The sequence below is a fragment of the Oryza sativa genome, chromosome 3 (assembly GCF_034140825.1).
Source record: "Oryza sativa Japonica Group chromosome 3, ASM3414082v1".
In the NCBI taxonomy this organism is placed as follows: domain Eukaryota; kingdom Viridiplantae; phylum Streptophyta; class Magnoliopsida; order Poales; family Poaceae; genus Oryza; species Oryza sativa.
The window spans coordinates 30080562-30103534 of record NC_089037.1 but is presented as its reverse complement, the minus strand read 5'-3'; the positions used below and the strand labels follow the sequence as shown (position 1 = coordinate 30103534).

The 22973-nt window shown below is 41.1% G+C and overlaps 2 protein-coding genes and 1 non-coding gene across 3 annotated transcripts; all 3 read right to left on the bottom strand.

The window, feature by feature from the left end:
• Positions 1–6609: 6609 nt before the first annotated feature.
• LOC107280460 (uncharacterized) lies at positions 6610–9184 on the bottom strand. Its single transcript, XR_010740217.1, has 5 exons — positions 8449–9184; positions 8213–8350; positions 8035–8132; positions 7643–7736; positions 6610–7117 (listed from the first exon to the last, which is right to left on the bottom strand). It is a non-coding gene; the product is annotated as an uncharacterized protein (transcript).
• Positions 9185–10816: 1632 nt separating this feature from the next.
• LOC136351047 (putative F-box protein At5g55150) lies at positions 10817–12954 on the bottom strand. The gene is made up of 2 exons (XM_066308842.1): positions 12659–12954; positions 10817–12520 (listed from the first exon to the last, which is right to left on the bottom strand). Exon 2 carries the CDS (start codon positions 12354–12356, stop codon positions 10950–10952), a length of 1407 nt encoding a protein of 468 aa, XP_066164939.1. The 5' UTR covers positions 12357–12520; positions 12659–12954; the 3' UTR covers positions 10817–10949.
• Positions 12955–14258: 1304 nt separating this feature from the next.
• LOC4333932 (glutamate decarboxylase 1) lies at positions 14259–22538 on the bottom strand. The gene is made up of 7 exons (XM_015776237.3): positions 22289–22538; positions 21989–22193; positions 16248–16448; positions 15960–16174; positions 15557–15810; positions 15373–15425; positions 14259–15003 (listed from the first exon to the last, which is right to left on the bottom strand). Exons 1-7 carry the CDS (start codon positions 22372–22374, stop codon positions 14539–14541), a joined length of 1479 nt encoding a protein of 492 aa, XP_015631723.1. The 5' UTR covers positions 22375–22538; the 3' UTR covers positions 14259–14538.
• Positions 22539–22973: the final 435 nt, after the last annotated feature.

The following is a 22973-nucleotide window of genomic DNA, read 5'->3' as shown; positions in this document are numbered from 1 at the left end:
TTTATATATACATTATTAGATGCTACTCCCTCCCTCCTCTGTCCAGATTCAATGCTAGCACATATCTCATCCAACCAAAATCTTTTATATTTTCTTGATGGAGAGAGTACATGTGAGTGTTAAGATATAGGGATTTATAGGGTTTATGTTATCTTTTCTTGGTAAAATTTGGCCCGTGTCCGATTCATACGGTTTGCTGGCTAGTAAAAATCGATGATTTTCACGTAACATCGTAAAAAAATAATTAAAACTAATAAACTATCGATGATTTTTTTTTCATCAACTCTGTAATGAAAAACATTCTAAAACTAGCGAATTGACAAAACCAAGCGGTTTTCATGGTTTTTTTTATTGGTATTTTGGCTGTGTTTAGATCCAAAACTTCTAATTTTTTCTATCACATCAACATGTCGTACACACATAACTTTTCAGTCACATCATCTTTAATTTCAACCAAAATTCAAACTTTGAACTGATCTAAACACAGCCTTTGTAAATACTATTTCACAGTTGACCCCAACGTCCTTTTTGGCTGGCTCCGCCCTTCCTACATCTCCCCCACATAACTGGTGGTGCTGAAACGGTAGTAAAAACGATCCCAGGTACTTCATCTTCACATCAGACGCCTTGAGTTCAACCTCCATCTATATGCCGAGTTGTATACTTCTTCTGCCACTCTGCTTAGCAGCACCGCTCCCAGTTGCAACATTCTTCGCCTTTCCTCCATTATGTGCAAGACGGACCAAGTATCGTTTCAATAGCACACAACATGTATTAGCTCAGCTGGGTCCATGATTCTTTTATTTCGGAAACATATGCTGCGTTTCTGGCTTTGCAAAGAGCACAGATCACAGCTGCAATTCCAACCATCCTACAAACAGGTGATGCGTGTTATTAATGTGTTTCAGGTTAAAGTTATTCCCTCTTAAAAAAAAGCCAACCTTGTACTAGAATGTTGTGTTTAACATTTTACATAATAAACTTTTATCTAAAAAGGTGGGGCATTAATTAGGAATTAATGGAGAGTGATAAAAATAATTATCTACCCTATAGTTCACTAATTATGATCTTATACAGTTCTCATCGTCAAATCCAACGACTCAAAATCATCAAATCTTACATCCTAAAATCAACACATGTCTCTCACCGCTGGTCTGCTCCCATCCCATCAAGGACTTACTTCAACCCGGATCGCGGTTTCCCATGTCTATCGGAGCTAGTCCCACTGATAGCGCGTGCTAGCCAGATTTCATTCGGGCACCCAAACAAGCCCTAAACTTTCTCTAATTCCAGATCAACATAAGACCATGAGATTCACTTCACTAGGATCCTCCTGTCCACCGATTACAGCTAAATTCCTTCTTCCGTTAGACGCCTACCCCCCTCTTTCCACACCACCATCTCACATAACCTTTCTACCAGTACTAACCATGCCCTCTCTTCTCAATTTTCATGCCTTTGTTCCCTGTATTTTATATGTTTCTTTCTCTCCGGTGTAACATACGGGCTCTTTTCTAGGAAAAGAGAAAGGAGGAGATATTTAGACATGGTAAAAAAGGAGTGAAGGGACACTGCCAGTGGCAACAACTAGGCGATGAGAATAGGAACAAGTGAAGAGGTTTGATGTTACACTCAGCCTGTAAAAACAATCTAAAATAATAATAAAAATAAGGCATTTTGGTCTGTTATTAGGAATTCTATTTTTTTTATAACAGGTAGTTTAGAGTTTCGGAATTTGTTTAAATAGATAATAACATGATTTTTAATAATGGGATCAACTCCTTGCTTACTTTATTCTGTGCTTTTTTTTATTATTCGTTGGTGCAGTTGCGAAATGGTACAGTTCTTTCACGTATGGTAATCTGATGCTTCTATCGGACCCATTTTTTTAACCTCTTGGTAGAGAAGGAGAGAAATGAATGACATTGCCAGTGTCAAACACCTGGGCGATTGGAAGAGAAACAAGTGAAGATGTTTGACGTTACACTCCCCAACCTGTAAAAACAAGAATTCTCAAAAAGTTAAAAGAAAGTAAGGAATTTAGATCTGAGTGAAAAATATACCGTTGTTATTTGATAAAGAATTATGTACATTTAAAGAATTATAAAAACTTGTGCATAGTTGTTATTTAAATTATGTACATTTAAAAAATTTAAAAAAAAAGAATTCTGAAAAAAATGTATTTTTCGTGGTGAGTGGCTTGAGCGTCCTACCTAGAAAGATTGATTCTCACTAACGATGCCCTTTAGATATCCGTCAGTGAAATAATATATTTTCGCCAACGACTGATCCCACTTATGAAAATACTCTATTTTCATTTTCATTGGCCTTCATTTGATGGCAGTAGGGCTAGGTGTCAGCGAAAATATGATTTGGCCCAGTGATATGCTTTTTTTTTAAGTAGTGTGAAAAAAAAAGTTGGCGCCTACAATTTAAGTGGTCCACTGTATGACAAATAATTATAAGTGGTCTATATTAATTAAACAAACTGGACGTAACATTTTTTAAAAAATTAATTGGTCCGAACGGATGACAAATAATTATAAGTGGTCTATATTAATACCAAACAATCTAATGTAAATTTGTAGAGAAAATAATAAAAAGCGTGCAGATAGATAGAAAGGCCTAGAAAGATTGATTCTCACTGACGATGCCCTTTAGATACCCGTCACCGAAATAATATATTTTCGCAAACGACTGATCCCACTTATGAAAATACTTTATTTTCATCGGCCTTCATTTGATGGCAGTAAGAGAAAATATGATTTGCCCAGTGATATATATTTTTTATTAGTGTGAAAAAAAAGTTTACGTCTACAATTAATTGGTCTGAACGGATGACAAATAATTATAGGTGGTCTATATTAATTAAACAAACTGGACGTAACATTATAAAAAATTAATTATAGGCGTAACATTGTAATTGTAAAAAAATATAATTATACAAACTGGACGTAACAAAAAATAAAGTAATTAAAGCGTGCAGAAAGGAGACAATGGAGCTATTGTTTCGTTAGGGCATCCACATTGTCTGTTCGACTCATGCTTGCCATGGGAGACGAACGAATCAAAGATTTCGATAGTTGCAACGGTAAAATCGATCGTAAACAGTTTTTTTTTTTTAAAAAAAAAGAGTTCGACAGCTATTGTTTCGTTAGGGCATCCACATTGTCCGTTCGACTCATGCCTACCACGGGAGACGAACGAATCAAAGATTTCGATAGTTGCAGTGGTAAAGTCGATCATAAATAGTTTATTTTTTAAAAAAAGAGTTCGACTCTAAAGTACGAATCAAAGATTCCAATAGTTGCAATGGTAAAGTCGATCGTAAATAGTTTTTTTTAAAAAAAAAGAGTTCTAAAGTCGATCGTAAATAGTTTTTTTATGATCGTAAATAGTTTTTTTTTAAAAAAAGAGTTCTAAAGTCGATCGTAAATAGGCTTTTTCTTAAAAAAAAAGATTTCAATAGTTGCAGTGGTAAAGTCGATCGTAAATAGTTTTTTTTTTAAAAAAAAGGTTCTAAAGTCGATCGTAAATAGTTTTTTTTACGATCGTAAATAGTTTTTTTTTTAAAAAAAGAGTTATAAAGTCGATCGTAAATAGGCTTTTTCTTAAAAAAAAGAGTTCGGCTATAAATAGTTTTTTTACGATCATAAATAGTTTTTTTTAAAAAAAAGAGTTCTAAAGTCGATCGTAAATAGGCTTTTTCTTAAAAAAAAGAGTTCGGCTCTAAAATGTTTATACATTTTTTCTTAAAAAAAAGAGTTCGGCTGTAAATAGTTTTTTTACGATCGTAAATAGTTTTTTTTAAAAAAAAAGAGTTCTAAAGTCGATCGTAAATAGGCTTTTTCTTAAAAAAAGGAGTTCGGCTCTAAAATAGTTGTCAGTTTATACATACAATGGAGCTATGGAGCTGCTCATGCTCTTAGAAGTCGGTGCGAGAACAAGCACTCTCCAAACTTCGATTTATAAATCCAGTCAAGTTAGTAAGACTATTGTTTGGCAAGCGAGGTGGGACTAAACACCGCACTAGCGCAGTGGCTGCTCCGTATTGGGCCTTGAATTTGGCAGCGAACGGCCCACAGCCCATACGTGCGGTCCACTCGGCCCACAGATCACCGACACCGATCGTCCACGCCGGCCCGTTCTGCTTTTGGTAAGAGGAGGTCACCGGCGCGGCGCCGACAGCTACTCAGCTGCCATGGCGCTCGTCCGCTGGTGACCGCGGGAGCCGGCGGCGCGCCGGCGCCACGCTCGCCTTCCTCCGTCTCAGGCGAGGAGGCACTGAGGCAACATGAACTCTACGGTGATGGACTACCTGTACTGGCTCCGGCCTACGGGCATGGCCGCCGGCAACAAGGAAGAAGACATGACATCGCTGCGGATGTCCAGTTGCATGTTAGACAAGTTCAAAAGAAGAAAAAATGGAACAATGGGCGAATAAGTATTGCGTTCCAGCAACCAGAATGCTCCAAGGAGCTTTGAGTTTGCAGAGGTTGCAATCGAACACCTGACGGCGCCGGGGAAGCCGACCATTCTTTCGGGATTGGGACGATAAATAGCACTCCATCTCCCCCTCCCTGGCTCTCTCGCCTTCCCGCTCCATAAACTCTTAAACATTGCCCTCATCTTCTTCCTCCACCAACAATTCGGCCTCGACTTCCATCTTCCTCCTCCATCTTCTTCTCGCCAAGAATTCCCCCTTGTGGTCACCAAGAAATCGCCGTCAAAATCCATCGCCTTCCTCCGCCACCTTCTCGCCAAGAACTCCTCCCATCCCGCTTCCTCGCCACCAAGAACCTCGCCGTCATCTTCCATCTTCTTCCTTCATCACCTTCCTCCCCCAAGAACTCCCGAACCGGCGACCGAGGGTCCACGCGCGCCAACTCGGAGGTCCGCGGTGCCAAGAACCATCGGAGAAGACGCCGCCTCTGTCGCCGGGAGCTCCCCTGCACCAAGAACCCACCGGCGAACGCGGGTGCGCGTGCGCCAACCATCCCCGTGGGCTGACGCCTGCGCCGCCGGGAGCTTCGCCGGGGACGACACCACCCGTGCCGCGGGGAGCTCCGCCGCGCGAAGAACCGTTGCGTCGGGCTACAAGAACACGCCGGCGGACGTGGGTCGGTGCGCCACCATCGCCGCGAGCAACACCTGCGTCGCCAGGGACGACACCGCCTCTGCCACCAAGAAATCCGCCACATCGCCGCGAGCAACACCTGCGTCGCCAGAGACGACACCGCTTCTGCCACCAAGAAATCCACCACATCGCCGCGAGCAACACCTGCGTCGCCAGAGACGACACCGACTCTGCCACCAAGAAATCCGCCACGCCAAGAACCGTCGGGAGCTCCTCTGCACAGCTTCAAGAATCCGTCGCCACCACCACCAGCCGTGTTCCCGTTGTCGGCGAGCCAAGAACGCGTGCGCTGGGCGACGAGACAAGAAATAGCGCCGCCCACCGCCGCCGTCAACTCGCCGACCGGAGAGGAGTTATGGGTAGAAGGAGGCGGCAGCGCGCGGCCTCAGACCAGCGCCGCGAGTGCGCGCCGGAGGCACCGCAGCCGGCCGTGACGTCGCCGTCGACAGAGGTGGCCACGGTCGCGCCACCGACTGACTCGGGCTGGATCACGACAGCTGTTGAGAGAATGATGAGTTTCTTCGGTGGTGGCCACGCCCGGCGTTCGTCAGAGGTGGCACCTACACCAGCCCATGGCAAGGGCACCACAACGGGTCGAACAGGCTTAGCCCATGGCAAGGCCGGAGGCAAGGGCGCCACAACGAATCGAACAGGCAACCAAGCCTGGATTCACCTTCCTCAAAAGAAGCATACCCCTCCAGCTCCACCACAAGCTCCACCTCAACCTCAGGCGCAGCGCCAACATCGAGTGGTGAACGGGGAGGAGGTTCCATTTGAGGTGGAAGACCAGTATATTCATTACTGTAGAGAATCTCGTACCATTGTTCATAAAACTATCTGTCACATCTGCTTCTTTCAAGAACAAAACTTCACTGGGAGCAACAGGGTTTCAGGCAGCCAGGTCAGTAGTCCATGCTTTGGTCTTCTGTTGTGTTGTATAGTCAGCAATGCATGCTTTGTTTTATTATGCTGTGTGTTTCTTAACAACAATTAATTAATGTTGTGATTTGTACTTGCAGTTGTTCAGTGATGCTCTGTTCTTCTTTTGTGTTATACAGTCAATATTTTCTTCTATTCAGCGATGCTCTGTTCTTACAATCAATATTTTCTTCTATTCAGTGATGCTCTGTTCTTACAATCAATATTTTCTTCTATTGTTTTGTGTGTTTCTTAACAACAACTTACACGGTTATAATTTGCACTTGCAGATGTTGCTTCACTGCCACATGAAGCACAGCAAGTTTCCTCTTGTTCCATGTGAGGCCGAGGACTGCCGCATCTATGTTACTACGGCTCGTGATCTTCAGTTGCACAACTACTTTTGTCACACATTGCCAGCTGGTTGGTGGGAAGAGTGATCATTTCTCAAGAAATTCAGATTCGACTTCATCATTTCCTTTCATCGTTTGTTCACCAGCATATAAAGCTGAGATCTCGAGGAGATAACTCTTAGTCATTTCTCTGCATACATATGTTTGTGCAATAATCACATTAGCAAATTAGATACGGATTGACCAATTTTTGTGCATTAATCATCTATACATATACATATGTTTGCACATTCGAGTTGTAGTCTTAATCTCTATATTCGCCTAGATTGTTACAACTCAGATATGTACACTTGTTCCTTAAAGCTTCAGCTCTTCAATGATCACTGTAGTAACAAATAACACGTGTGAGATGCTCTTCTGTCATCATAAAATTAGTTGCCGGTTGATCAATCACTGTAGTAACTTATGTCATCATAAAATGAACAAGCTAAGATAGCCCATCCTTAACTCCTTTCTGTGAAAAATGACTTTCGTCCAGAGAACAGGAGAATAATCAGGATGTGTTGTTTAAACTGAGGAACATGGAACAATGGGTTCACAATGGAGAATTAATGGAGCTCTTCTGGTTGTGACTAATGTTGATGACTGCTGTTATGATGTCCATTATTGTGGGGAGAAAACCAGATGTAATTGTCAGAAGACCTGACAGCTGCATATGAAAGAACAACCCAGAGATTAGTTCGAATAATACGTGTCAAGTAATTCAGTTGAACTGAAATGCACTAGATAGAAATTTAAGAGGAGTTTGGCTGCGTAAATCCACTTGTGGATATAGAGGCCAAATTTCTATCCATTATTTAAAAAAAGAAATTTAAGAGAAGAATTCTGCATGATGAAACAAGCTAAGGTGATCCAGCCTTAACTCCTCTTAAGCAACAGCGACTTTGGTTCAATGCACTGGGATACAATTTATGTGAAACGAGATGTGTATAATCTTATTGTACCATGGCGAAAATAGGCTGTGATGTTATATTGCAACCATGCAGCATAGGATACCACGAAGACAACGAAGAGCCCCAGAAGATACAAAGGGTTCGTGTCCAGGAGTTCATAAAAATGGTTAGCAGTTATATATGTTAAGTGTCAAGTTTGGGATTTCTCAGTTTATGCATTAATGCAACAGAGAATCCTATCCTTTACAAGGATAAGCAAGCTACTTCATTGAGATGATTACCTTAGAAGAAACATAAATTCGTTGTAACCTAAAATTGCAAGAAGTAGAATAGTCCACGCAGTGGCAGCCAATTATTGCTATGTTTGTGTGCTTCCTGCTGGAAGAAAATTTGGAAGAATTTGGTCAGCACATAGCACCAACAATCAGATGGAAATATCATAAATGGACTTCCACATAATGGACAAAAAGAACATATTTCATGAAAAAGCTTATCAAGTTCAGTTTTTTTTAAGAGCATTGAGGACCCTCTGAAATCACCAGGCCAGGCTTCATGGTTCATAATAAGAAAACAACAAATTCAATTATGTTTTACCTATCCATTTGACCAAAATAGTTCAGTGTTATGCAATCAATTGGATAAGCACTTGAGCAGAAATGGCCAAGGAATATACCTGCATAGAAATTGCTTCTGCAACAGCATACTCAGTCTCTGCGTTCCTCCAGATGGATTTACACTGCACTGGTGTGATCAGTGTATTTTTTCTAACACCTGTATAGATGTGAAAATGTTACGACTTATTCATCACATTTCCTTGAAAATCACAATTTTCTAAATCTAAGTGCCAGCACCTCTTCCCATGTGCTTGAGACAATAGGATCAGATGCGAATTCAATACTCCTCTTCTGTGAAAGCGGTCTTCCATCTAAAAGAGCAGTTGTTAGAGTCCGGTCTATTTTATCTGGTTTATTGTCCAAACGGTTAGCTGCCTGCAGTGTAAAGATGATAAACAGATCATGTTTCTACACCATAGATCAGATACCCAATAAATGGTGCAATATTGATTAAAAGAAAAAAAAAGATATACCGCTAAACGTGCTTCTCTAGTGATTGCACTTATGTCTTCATTCCCTTTCCATGTCCTAGGCATGGAGTCCTTATCACGGCTCAACAGTGGAAAATCTACAGTCCAATGAAATGGGTACGGATAAGATAAATATTGCAAAAATGGCTAGTATAATCTGAAAATCATTGAAAATGTAAGAGAGATTTGACTATTTTTTCCCTCTAAATTCCACCTTTCGTTCATACGCATCAGAACATTCCCAGCTTCTTTTCTAGCTTTCTCTTCTACTATACTTCTTGCATGTTCTCTTAATTCCTTGACCATCTTATGGATAGTTATCTGGTCTAGTTCAAACTCAGAGAGGGAAGCTGAGAATGCCAAAATAGCATTTTCAGTTGCATGCCTATAAAGTCTTCTAATACATGCCCAAGAGTTTTTTTTCACCAGTTTCCAGGTTGACTATACAGGTCCAGCAAGCGCATCCAAGAGTTTTTTCTGAACATTGCGGCAACAAAAGATCCAAGCATGAGGATGGTTTTTAAAAAAACAACTGTAAGAGCTCATGAAATGAGGAATTCTAGGAGCATGCTGAAATTGCAATAATATACTGTGCACTGAGTATGAAAAATAACCTCATAATTAGCCTTCAGTTCAGCCAGTTTTGTACCCCGAACAGATGTTGCATGAGCTTCTATATGGTGCTCCAGTTTGCCCCTAACTTCTGTAGTGTCCCACACTGCATGCTTAACCAAAGAATCTGCATGACAATGCAGAGAGTTGATGTCATGTATTGTAGACCAAAGATTTAAGGAATGATGAGTTTCAAATCACATTACTTCAAACTGCTAGGAATTTACTTATAATGAATACTGTTGTGTTTCTAGTATAATCTGAATGCACAAACTATCGACAAGCATATAATATTTGAAAAATTTACACAGTATGGTTGGCAGGAGCAAGCACAAGAGGCTTAAAACAAGATCAAGAAGCAAAGGCCCATAATACTAGTCGACATACGGTTTAGACATTCATCGTCAATAAAACTATCAAATGAGCACCAAACTTTGGAGATTTGGCTTTTGCAGAATCGGATTTGCAGGACAAAAAATAGCAGCAGAAAGCAGGTCAGAATGCATGTCACGTTTAACAAATTGCAAAATATTTTAATCCCAATATATCTTGGCCGTGGTTTGTTTACCTTGATCTAGCATTTAATTTCACCATTGATGACTGCGCACAATAACGAGCTGATGCTGCAAATCCCCCGCCGCTCCTTAATGATTGGTCTAGATCGCTTTTGAATTTGTTGAGAACCACATGATGCAGGTGTTCTAACATTTTCTTGAAAGCAGGACATGTGTGCTGCAAAACCCAAGATTTATGAGACCAGTTGATCAAATAAGGACAAATAAAACAGTCCATTTACATTTTTCTGACAGATATCATCCTCTCTAATTAGGAAGAGACAAATGTCTATATTATAATAGCCATATGCAATTATCACTGCAATTATCCTAGAGTGCCTGAAATTTTTGCAGCACCTTTGTTGGAATGTATGTGTGAATATTAGCAATCCATTATTTGAAATGTCATGAACAAGCAAGAATATTAAGAAAAAACAAACATATTTTCGTAATAACCAAACACCATCAGCTGGTTAAACTACTTTCTCTTAGTCATAACTTGAATTAGTAACATGGAAATGAGTGACTCATTAGGATTTCACATTCTAACTGCTGACGTTTAGCGGTTCTCACATCCTCATCAAAGTACATGGCTTCTGTATCATACCTCCAGGAAAATGTAGTAAGTTTAGATTGTCAAAACTCAGAACAAAAATGAATAAATATTTGTTACATGTGCAATCTGAGAACTCTATATTTTTACTTTGTGGCATCCATGACCCCAAATATATTCAATTTACTAGAAAAAGAAAAGTCCAAAATCATTGGAAGAAGAAACATAAATAAGAACAAAAAGCATTATCCACTATTTCAGATTACCATTAAAATATACATTGTTAATGGACATGCTGCATGACAGGATAATTAGTCATAGATAGCAGAGAATAAAACTAAGAGGTTAATGGACATGTTAAGAAAGAACATAAACACTTTATAATACTTGCAAACATTGTAAGGGTAATTAGTCGTAGTTCAAAATAAAATTAGCCCGGTCATCCTGCCAATTTTGCATTCAAGACTCTCAGAGTTAAGTTATTTTAGACTCAGTACTTACAGCTTTACCATTTTCCAAAATAACATTGGTCACATTAGCCTTGTATATTTCACTAATTCCCCTCAAGTGGCTACCGCACAAGACCTGTTGTTTAGACTTTCACATAGCAGAAATTTAAATAAACATAATAAAGGTTGGTACAAAACAAATATGAAGCAACTTAACCTTCACATTCACACTTTAGTTCTCCAATCATAATTTTACATATAAATTGCACAGAACAAGAAGAAACATACACAACTCTAATATCCATAAATAAAAAACTAGCCTTAAAGGTGCTTCTTCTAGGCGAAGTTCAACTTTGTGAAACTAGGTGTAATCCATACAGGAGCAGGAAAGTTGGACCAAAGCTGAGGAGACACAAGTTCCTCCCTGCTGTTATGTTTCAAATCAAATAATCCAATATCACGACGATTATTCTTGTGTCCAAATAACGAAAGATCGTTGTCATCAGTAAAATATGTATAATTTTCCTTGAGATGTGGATATTGTTCTGTGCTGAGACAAAGTGATTGGTTATGCCCAAGAAATAGCACGTGACCATCCAGGTTTTCGATCTCCACACGCTTTTTTTCCACAGTGTCAACAACAAATATTTTAATTTCCGCAGTATTCTCCACAGATATTGCAGGGTCAGCATCATGCAAGTCAGCCTCGTAATCCCCCTCAATGTACTCATATGACCTCCAAACTTGCAGAAGATCACCCCATGGAGCTTGCACAATGTACATCTTATCACAAGCATATCCTGGCACCATTTCAATTATCGTCTTCATTGTGACCACAGGGCCACTGAGATCGAATGCATGGATTTCTCCCACTTTATTCACTGCATACAATATGCCATCCTTGTAGATGCAGTCAGCATAGTGAGTGTGTGGTGGAAGCCAGGTCCACTTATCATCCCCAACCCTTGCAAACGAAAGTTGCGAATGCGGATTGTGAATTAGTACCACGAGGTAATTTTCTGTGGATGTATCAGAAAACACAAAAGCCTTATCAAGAAGGTATTCTCGCAGCTCGTCAAGGGAGAAAATTGATGGCTCAGAATGATAAACCCTCGATGCACTGTACCATGAGTACTCATACATGTGGATAGCACCGGACTCATTGAAGATGGGATTCACATGCTCGATTGTGATAACAGAAGGGAGAGCTATTTGTTCCCCTGTAATCGGATTGACCAGGTGCATCTCGGATACGTCATCAACAGTAACCAGACAGCCCAGTGAGGACCCGATCAGAAACCTACTACGCACGGGTGGCTCTGGTAGAGTAATCTTGTACTCCCTCTTCTCGACAAGACTGTAGAGAGACACGACGCTATCGCCAGCAGATTCAGAGGTGTAGAGCAGGCACGGTGTCTGGGACAATTTATAGATACCTAGGCTGCGCATTCCATTGTAGGCGGAGCGCCAGGAGTTACAAACCGACCCTGCGCGCACGAGGTCAGGGATCTCCAGGAGGGCAAATATCTCCATTAAGATGTCCTGATGCAGCTCTGGTAAATTTGCCATGACACTCTCTGTCATTGATGGCTGATCACCATCATCTTTTTCCACTTCCTTCAGTAAACTGGGAGAAAGGGCTAGGAACTTGGACACAACTCTGAAGAGTAGGCAGCACAAATTTTTGGGACATTTTGCTAGATCCCCTAAGTTTATAATCCTGGCTATGCTACAGGCCGCCATTGGAACAGATCGATCCCCACTTGAAAGGTGAAATTCGTCGTCTGCTTGAAAACTTGCCGAGTTGGAACATTTGATGAAGTGAGAGGCACAAGGTATACCTTCATATACCTGAAGTTAGCCAACGCAAACTGAAACGGACACGGACACCACCGGAATTTGTTGCCCTGAAAAGAGAAATCCGACTCTGAATCAGACTTGTTCCCGGGAAACTCGTGTCTGCGCGCGAATCCACTCTGAATCAGACTGGATCGCACGGATTCGTATTCCGAATAGAGGTCAGCAAAGCTTCATGGAGAACTCACCGGCGGCGGAATAGCTCGGCGCGAAGGATGAGCAGCCACCGTCAGGCCGCCGTGCGGTGGAGCGCAGGAAATCCGGCGGTTGATTTCGATTTTGGCCGCCATAGCACAGCCACCGGGCCGCCACACACACTGCCGCATCCCCGAGGACTGGACGGCCGGCAGTTGAGGCGGCGAAGGTGGCGAGTGGTGGTGGCCAGGTGGGGCTCCGGGCCGGTGTCCTCGTCGGCGGAGAGGATGCGGCGTGCAGAGGCTCGGATGCGGCGGGTGCGCAGCCACTGTAGTGTTTTTCTTTTTTCGAAATCTCCCTTCCGAAATGAAAATATGAAATGCCCATACTCCATACTCCATAGTGATATAATCTATTTCGAAATCTCAGATTTTAAAAAAAATCGAAATGTCAAGTGGAACATATGATAGGGGAATTTTACTATTTGCCACTCTTATAAGTTACTTCATTTTCCCAATATAATTATTGAACTAGATTATTTAGCAAAGATTAAGATTAAAAAAATAATTCAGTCGCTGGCGCCGGCTGTCTATGCAGCCGTCCCTGCTCGTCTTCGGAATCGTCGCACGGTGGCCGAGGCATTGACTGACAGAAGATGGATCCGGGACATCAGTTCGGTGTTGGGTATTCAAGCGATTCTGGAGTATTTCAAGCTTTGGGATTGCCTTCGGTCAGTGCAGCTTTCCGAAGAACCGGACTCTCTATCTTGGCGGTGGGAGACCTCAGGAGAATACTCTTCCCGCTCAGCTTATCGTGTTCTCTTTTTTTTTTTTTTTGAAGAACTCATCTCCAGCACAAGCCAATTTTGCAATCTTTGGCGCCCCCTCGTTGTCGCTACTTCCTTTGGTTGGTCGCCCTTAACCGTTGCTAGACAGTGAACCGGCCTTCAGAGTCGTGGTTTGTCATATCTGGATCGATGTGTTCTTTGGGATCAATGCGAAGAGACGATTGATAATCTCTTGGTCGCATGCCCGGAGTCGCGACAACTGTGGTGGGTTGCGCTCAGAGCTATCGGCGGGCATTCTCAATGCTTACCGCTCAATGAACACTCTTTCTTTTCATGGTTGTGCGATTGTCGTAAGAAGATGATCAAGAAACATCACCAGGATTTTGACACCATCGCAACGTTGGTTGCAGGGAGTTGTATGTATGGTGTAGTGAGCAATCTGAGCCGTCCTATCAGTTTTGGACGGTCGAGTGTACTTGGTCAGTTTTTTTTTTTCAAGTAAATCCGGTGCATTTGTTCCTAAAAATGAATCAGAAAAATTACAGGGGGCCTAAGATGGACTACTGATGACTGATGGGCCTTACGATGAGAGAATTCCAGTCCAAATGCGAACCCACGCCGTGCCAGGAACGTCTCGTTCTCCCTTGGTTGTTGGTGTCTTCTCTCCCAGTACCAGACAGTCTACCGTCCAGTCTCAGAAAAATGTGTACTACCTTCATATCATCATCATCATATAAGAGATTTACTTTACGCAATCTAAAACCAAAATTTATTATATTACGAGACGGAGATGGTAATTTTCATACACAAATTCGTTCATAAAAGTTTTTTTTTTCTTTTTTGGAATGGAGGTAGCACGTTCAGAGTAGAGATGGAGCATCACTGATCAATTCACTGCTACACACCCAACGTAAAATGCATGATCCCGTGTTCGACTTATACAGGCAATGCTTCGTATTGAGTCGGAACTATTCCGTCCTCTAAGAATTAATTAACTTGGTACATAATTAAGCAGCATCAATCCGAAAATCGGATGAGAGCAGACTTGAGACGGTAAACCGATCGACACGGTAAAAATTAAGAAGTCGCAATTACGAAGTGGACCATAATAATAGTATACGATCCCCGCTGCGCAGCTGACTTGCTTTAGCAGACGCCGTTGGTCTTCTTCTTGGCCAGCACGGCCCTCTTCCAGAGGGAGATCACCTCGCGCTGCTTCTCCATCTCCCTCTCGCTCGCCGACGCGGCGGCGGCGTCGCCGCCGTTGGCGACGACGCGGGCGGGGAGCGCGTCGAGCTCGTGCAGCACCTTCTCGACGTCGAGCACGAGGCGCTCGGCGAGCGTGCGGCTGAAGTCCTCGCGGATGACGACGCGGAGCACGGTGACGTGCTGCGCGTCGGGGGGCATGGTGTAGGCCGGCACGATCCAGCCGAAGCGGCGGAGGAAGTCGGAGATCTCGAACTCGTTGTGCCGGGCGCTGTCCTTGAGGGAGAAGGCCACCAGCGGCACGCCGTTGTCCTTGGACACGATGTTGAACCGCCCCGTCTTCTCCAGCCCCTGCTTCAGCACCATCGCGTTCTCCTGGCAGTTCTCCATGATGTTCTTGTACCCCTGCAAATATCACGTGATCAAATTATATGTATTAATCACATAGGAGTACAAGTTAATTGTGATTGTGTAAGAGTGATAAAAGCTACTCCCTCCGTTTTAGGTTATAAGATGTTGTGACTTTGGTCAAAGTCAAATTAATCTTAGTTTAACTAATTTTATAGAAAAAAAGTGGTGATATTTTTAACCAAGACAAATATATTATGAAAATTTATTCAATTATTGATTTAATGAAACTAATTTGATATTATAAGTATTACTTTATTTGTCTATAAACTTAGTTAAATTTAAAGTAGTTTGACTTTGACCAAAAGCAAAACGTCTTATAACCTGAAACGGAGAGAGAGTACTAAGAAATAGCATTTTTCTCACCTCAAAGCCTAGGCGGATTAGTTGGTAATACTGTGCAATGACCTGGCTGGAACCTGGAAAAAAGATTGTGCCATTCTGTTATTGTGTGCGTGCATCATGCATGTAACCAGATGAACCGAACTGACATAGCCATCAAGATTCAAGAAACCGTAAAACTGTCAAAACAAAGAGAGGAGATTTTTACCCTTGGAGAAGTTGAGGGTGAAGGTGGGCTGGTCGGCGCCGAGGTAGTTGATGTGGAAGATGAGCTCCTCAGGCAGATCCTCCTTGCTCCTCCAGATGCACCACCCGATCCCGGCGTAGACGAGGCCGTACTTGTGCCCGCTCACGTTGATGCTCTTCACCAGCGGCAGCCGGAAGTCCCACTCCAGCTCCGGGTACAGGAACGGCGCGATGAACCCGCCGCTCGCCGCGTCCACGTGGATCGGCGTGTCCCAGCTGCACATTCAAATCAATCCAGCAGCAACTCTGCATTAGCTTTTTACTATGCAGCAAACACTTTTCAGTTTTCAATGTGCATTGGGGCATATAAGTACTTTGTGGCTTTGTGCAGAGGATTGGAAGAAATGAACTGTTTGATTCGTTACCCTGTTTCAGCGTTCTTCTTGGTGAGCAGATCGTTGAGCAGCTTCACGTCCTCGAACTCCCCGTTCAGCGTCGACCCGAGGATCGCCGCGACGCAGATGGTGTTCTCGTCGACCATATCCACGGCCTTAGCTGGGTCCATGACGTAGTAGCCGTCACTCAGCTTCACTTCCTTGAGCTCAACCTCGAAGTATCGCGCGAACTTCTCCCAGCAAACCTGCATTTCAAATGTGGGTTAATTACGCGTGCTCGTTAACAAGAGTGGTAAATGGAGATGGCCATCTGCTTACTTGGACATTGGCGCCGGTGACAATGTTAGGCTTGTCGCATGGCTTGCCGGCTGCCTTCATCTTGTTCTGCCACCTCCTCTTGAAGGCCAAACCGGCGAGCATGATGGCCTCAGACGAGCCGACAGTGCCGACTCCGACGGCCGTTTCAGAGTCCCCTAGAGGAGCATTGAAGAGGTGTGCAATCATGTTCACACATCGGTTCTGCAAACAGCAAATTCAGTTGAAAGTTGAGAAGAAGCACCAGCTATGCAGTTATAGCAATGGTTTACGAATTTACATCAATAAACACATTTTGCTACAACGTAATTCACTCACTCAAATTCAAATTTTGAGCCATAAATACTCTGACAGTTTGACTAAATGTGGAGAAGATGTTAATGAAACTAGCATAATGATGCCATATAAGAGGAAATGTTACTGTTGTCATAACCATGTTCAATATTGTTTTCATTCTGTTTTATTTTATGACTTAAAATTGCTGTTGTCAATCTTTGTGAAGTTTGATCACTCTTGAAGAAATGTGGAATGATATTTGACGTATATGCGCTCCCAACCACGTCTAGAGAAAAATCTATATATAAAATTGCTACAAAAAAAGATATGTTCCAACATAGTGCAAGTTGACTTCACTAGTCGCTAACAAAATTTAACTAGAAAAAAAATCAAGGCACCTTATAACAAAAAATGGATAGTAATATGCACGTTTTGGATTCTTAATTTCCATTATTATACCGTAGTGAGTAGTGAAAATTAGAAAAGCTGTGGACAAACAATATACGCGAATGCTCCAACATTTAAATTTCCTAACTTAATTTTAAAGTTGATTTATTTTCACAACGTAATTTTGTTATCATTGGCTTATAAATTGCTTAGGACACTAGACACACATATATAAAAGATTTTACCCACAATCTATCTATCTATCTATGTGTTATATTATTAAAACAGCTTTGAAAGGAGGCACCACGTTCGCTGTGGGAGCTAGAAATTCCCACATTAATCGGAGATAAAGAAAAAAAAAAGAAGAGTCCAAGTAGAAGTACAATTTAAAAATAGCTGAAATTCGGAATTAAAAATAAGCAATATTGAAAGAAGTTTCCGTATAAGAACCCAATACGAGATTAATTAAAATTTGAAATAAAAATAAAATAAAACCCAAAATTAGAAAAGGAATGGAGAGCCCAAGTAGAAATACGATTTAAAAATAGCTGAAATTCGGAATTAAAAATAAGCAATATAGAAATAAGTTTTCATATAAGAACCCAATACGAGATTAATAAAATTTCAAAATAAAAACCAAAATTAGAAAAGGAAATGAGAGTCCAAGTAGGAATACAATTTAAAAATAGCTGAAATTCGGAATTAAAAAAAAAGAATATTAAAAGAAGAGTCTATATAAGAACCCAATACGAGATTATTAAAATTCGGAATAAAAATAAATAAATCCGAAATTAGCAAAAGAAAATAAAAGAAGAGTTCAAGTAGGAATACAATTTAAAATTTGCTGAAATTCGGAATTAGAAATAAGCAATACTGAAAGAAGAATCCATATAAGAACGCAGTACGAGATTAATTAAAATTTAGAATAAAAATAAAATAATATCCAAAATTAGAAAAAATAAAAGAGAGTTCAAGTAGGAATACAATTTTGAAACAACTGAAATTAAAAATAAAAAATAAAAACATTAAAAGAACACAATACGGTATTAACTAAAATTTTTAAAAAAATCTGAAATTAGAAAAAGAAAAATAATATTTCAATTAGGACTAAATTTTTTGATAAAAAATAAAGATTATTGAAAGAAAAGATCATCTAAAACACATGACGAGATAAATTAAGTAACAGACCTATAAATGAGTAGAGTGGTGGCGGTTGATACGACGTATAAAAATTGTTAATAAAACACCAAATGAAAAATAAAAAATAAATTCCCACGATATCATGATGTTCGATTTTTAGAATCACAATGACAATAAAGAGTAGGCGGCGGACAGGCTATAGAGGGGCATAGTGGCATCGTTTGATGGGACTTTTTAAAATTATTAAAAATGAAACTACAAGTCCAATTTTTAAAGGATCGGAACTTCTGAAAAGTAAAAAAAACAATGATAATCATGTTCGATTTTAAAATCTCAATGACAATAAAGAAGGGAGGCAGCGGGCGAGCCGTAGAGGAGTACAATCGCAAAGCCACTGACGGTTTGGCGGGACTTCTAGAAAGTAAAAATGAAACCAAACGATAATTATGTTCGATTTTTAAAATCTCAATGACAATAAAGAGAAGAGACAGTGGACGGGCCGTAGAGGAGTATAATGGCAACGTTTGACGGGATATCTAGAAATTATAAAAATGAAATCCAACGTGACAATAAACTTTAAAAACTATAAAATCCAATTTTTAAATATTCCAAGAAGAATGAATAGAAATAGTGGTAGATTGAGCAAGCAAATAAAGAAAGAGATGACATGAGGGATAGTAATTGGTGTGACTTTTAAAACTATATAATTAGAAACACGAGGAGATAGGGTTTGATCTTTCAAAGTCTTAAGACAATGAAATAGCTATTTAATACATTTTAAGTAAAATCATACTAAAAATATATATGATTTTGTTTGGGTGCTAGCCGCGCAATTGCGCCGGCCACCCAGCTAGTTAATTTTTAAGTTACTACTCCCTCCGTTTCACAATGTAAGACTTTCTAGCATTGCCGACATACATATAGATGTTAATGAATCTAAACACATACATAAGTCTAGATTCATTTAACATCTAAATGAATATGGGCAATGCTAGAAAGTTTTACATTGTGAAACGGAGGTAGTAATAAACTGTTACGGGGTATAATCAACTCTCGGTCATCCGATAGAACCATATAACAAAACAGATGCAATATCTGTTAGAGGGCTCATCCCAACCGATGGAGTACTACAGACCAAGTGATTAGCACTGGCCAGGTTGTTCCGTCCTTCAGCACACTCTCTCAGACCGTTTTAACTTATAACCCCACCATTGAAATTTGAAGAGATTTCGGTTACTTGAAAGTTAAACAGTGATCTTGAATCAACAAAACTGAAACTAGTACAGTTTCTTTTTTCATCCTCGGAAAATCTGTGACTAAAATAAACAGGGGAAAAGGACATGAATGGTTTACGTGGCTCTTACGTGCGTGTGTATATTATTGGAGCGCAAGATAACAGCTTTATCATGTACCCCCACCATGTAACGAAATTAGTTCTCGACTTTCTTCTGGTTTACCATGAAAAGAAACATTTTCAGAATACATCACGACCTAACCCCTCACATGGCTAAGAGCAGCTACGTGACACAATATCGCAAAAGGACAATTATTATGGACCCAGAATACAACTTGAACTCATTGTTTCCATCCCCATTCCACAGCTTGTTATGGCTTGACATTTGGTTGGTCGTTAGCACATGAATTCCGTCAGAAAACCGACGACCGCCTCGTTCCGTTACCCTTCTTCTACGGGGCTGCTTAGTGGACAGAGAAAGGCAAATCCCACTAGGCCTTGACAATAGACAATATCCCACGGTTTTCCTAATGAGCGATCAATCGCTGCCAGCCATCGTTTTTTTTCTTTTTCTCTTCTAATAAGTTTATACAACTAAAGTTTACATATCTATAGTTTATCCACCTAAAGTTTGTAAAGCGAATGTTTATAAGTCAAAAGTTTATACACCTAAAGTTTACACATCTAAAGTTTATCCACCTAAAGTTTGTAGAGCGAATGTTTATAAGTCAAAAGTTTATATACCCGATTTAAATTTAAATTCAGATTCAAATATTTGTATATATAAAATATTTCTATACATAAAGTAAGTTTATGTGTGCAAAGTTTACGGTATAAAGTTTATGCACATGTATAAGAGTATTAGATTTTTTTTCTAATTTTTTTACTAATTTTGTGGTTTTTTTTATTTTACGATGATAGGAAAGAAGGGAGAGGAGTACAGAGGGAGGGGCGGGTTGATCACCCGCCCGTTAGCCTCAAAGAAAATGAGAGGACAGGGGACATATTGTCAAGGAATTATTGGTGGACACAGAGAGTACGTCGGCAGCGAAAATTTTGCATCTGTCCACACATAAGACGTAATCACCGGACATTGGCTTAATTACTACAATTATTATCTTCTCACTTGGAGGGCGGAAAATTCATAGAATATGTTCCATTTTGAAGGATAAAATTTAGAAGAAAAACATTTTTTTTCTTGACAGGTCAGCAGATTGAAATGACCAAAAACTCATATGAAAATACTGGCAATGTGTTTATTTCACCTCAAAATATAGCAAATACATGATTAGACACCAAGTAATACTACAAATCTAAATATAAGGTAGTGTCAGATCTAATTAGTCCAATTAGAAACTGAGTTTTATGTTTTATGTTTCCAATCCACTCAGAAACCAAGAGTCACCACGTGACATTTGTCCAGGACCGACCAAATTCGATTCTCCTCCTAGGAACGAGGGATCCTCGAACATGTACGAGTACTGTTTTTCTTTAATCGGTGAATCAATTTCTGTCCTAATTAACTACTGAAAGAGACACTAATCGTTGTTTTTATGTCAGTAGTGAGTACGCGTCAAGGTGACAGACACGCTGGGAATGGGTTTTTCATTTCTGTCACATCATTTTTGACCCTGGCAATCGGGTCATATATAGTTGCTTCAAAGGGACCTACTTGTTCTTGCCGTTACGACTACGGTTACAAACACTCCAAAGCAATCAAAAAGTCTACTGTGTATCGCTTAATTTATCGCTCACCCTTATAAAACACAGGCAAACGAAACTGTTTGCTTAATGACGAACATGTTGGTTGTGCCGGATGCAGGAATTCTATAGGATTATTAAAATTTAAAGTTATTTTATTTTTCGTGTAACTTGGTAAAAAAAAAGCATTACAAAGGGATTCTTCAACATCTCGACCTATCCATGCTAAGGCTGTGTACATGTTCTTTTGGAGGGGTAAATTAACATGTGATTAATTAAGTATTAGTAATAAAAAACTTGAATAATTAATTAATATGATTTTTTAAAACAATTTTCTTATATAAACTTTTTTGAAACCCGTATCAAACGGGGAGATGAGTTTCCATGAGTTGAAAACTCATGGGAAGAACACAGCCTAAATACTGGCGAAAAATGGCTGCATATGAGTTACGATTCCCCGAGTTCTTGGCAACTTTCGTTTTAAAAACGGAAAAGCAGAAACGTACAGTCTGAGAGAAGGTAAACAAGGATCCATATTATTGTAGTCAAGAGAGAGCCAATGGGCGAAGGCGCATGTGAGTATGTGATGGGCTGATGGCCCTTGGCTCACGCGGACAATCGAGCTGTTTGTACTCCATTTTTCTAAGTAGCTAGTTTTCTAATCTCTAGACCAGATCAGCGGCCAAGTGGGAGGATTAGAAATCCACCGCGACTACTTGTCGAAACGGACGGCCACCAACTGGGTTGGCCGGTTGCACCCATTGGAACGAGCTGATCAAAACCCAGCAGCTACCCTACGCCGCCACCCAAACCCAAATCAAATCAAACCAAAAATAAGTTTGGATCAAAATTTTGGGATAAATCTCACGGTAAAACGAGAGGGATTAATAACCGCAGTGATCCCTGAATTTGCGGCGTAATAACGAACGCGAAACGACGAACGGGATGAGGAGGGAGGGGGGTGGCGGCCGCGGCGGCGGAAAAGCAAGGTGGGGGGGAGGAGTACCTGGAGTTCGGTGGTGACGGGGTACTCGTCCATGTCGACGTAGTTCTTGTTGACGGAGGCCTGGATGAGCTTGTCGCACTCGGGCTCCATCCACGTGGTGACGAACGACGCGAGGTTCAGCCGCGGGTTGCCGTCCAGCATCAGCTCGTCGTTGATGATCTGGTACGCCGCCTCCTTGGGGATCGACTGCTCCGGCATCCGGAACCTGCAAGCCCCGCCCGGATCCAAAATTAAAACTCCCAATCAATCACCGAATCGATCGGCGCCAATGGCGCTCGAGACAGAGGCGAGCGTGCGTGCCTGGGGAGGGAGGTGCGGACGTAGCGGGAGGCGAACGTGGAGTGGACGGACTCATCGGAGCCCGACACGCCGTGGGAGAGCACCATGGCGGATCGGAAGCGCGCTTGCTTCCGGTCGAGTTGGAGAAGACGAAGAGCTCTCGCCGGCGACGAGGAAGAGGAGGGGGATTAGCTTGGGCTTTGGAGGAGAAAGCGGAGGAGGAGGTCTCTACGCGTCGCACGGGATTTAATTTAGGGGAAGGAAAGCGACCGCGGCGCGAGAGCTTCCTCCTCCTTCGTATAGTAGTATTAAATTTGCGAAGACGACGGTGTAAAAATGTGAACTACTACTCCATTTGGAATTTTTTGGATGGAAGGAAAAAAAGGAGACGGGAAGGCTCTCTCCTTTGAAACCCATATGGATTTGGCAGAACTTCTATTGAATTTCCTTTGTGAAATTCTCTAGAAATATTTTATTCCAAATAAGAAGGCCATAGGAGAAGGACAGATAAATTTTTTTTCTAGAAATATTTTATTCCAAAGAAGAAGGTCGAAGGACAGATAAATTTTTTTTCTAGAAATATTTTATTCCAAAGAAGAAGGTCGTAGGAAGGACAGATCAAGGATTAGATCTCAAATCATGCATAGGTGAGATATAGTAGTGCGTGCTAATTAGATCAAGGAGTAGCCTCTAAGTTTATCGAATT

Bases quoted from the DNA above. Each gene is read 5' to 3' on its own strand.
- LOC4333932 (XM_015776237.3), bottom strand. From the start codon at position 22,374: ATGGTGCTCTCCCACGGCGTGTCGGGCTCCGATGAGTCCGTCCACTCC. The intron at 15,811-15,959 runs GTAACGAATCAA...TTGAATGTGCAG, and splicing joins AAGAAGAACGCTGAAACAGG to CTGGGACACGCCGATCCACG. The intron at 15,004-15,372 runs GTGAGAAAAATG...TGATATTTGCAG, and splicing joins TAATCCGCCTAGGCTTTGAG to GGGTACAAGAACATCATGGA.
- LOC136351047 (XM_066308842.1), bottom strand. From the start codon at position 12,356: ATGGCGGCCTGTAGCATAGCCAGGATTATAAACTTAGGGGATCTAGCA.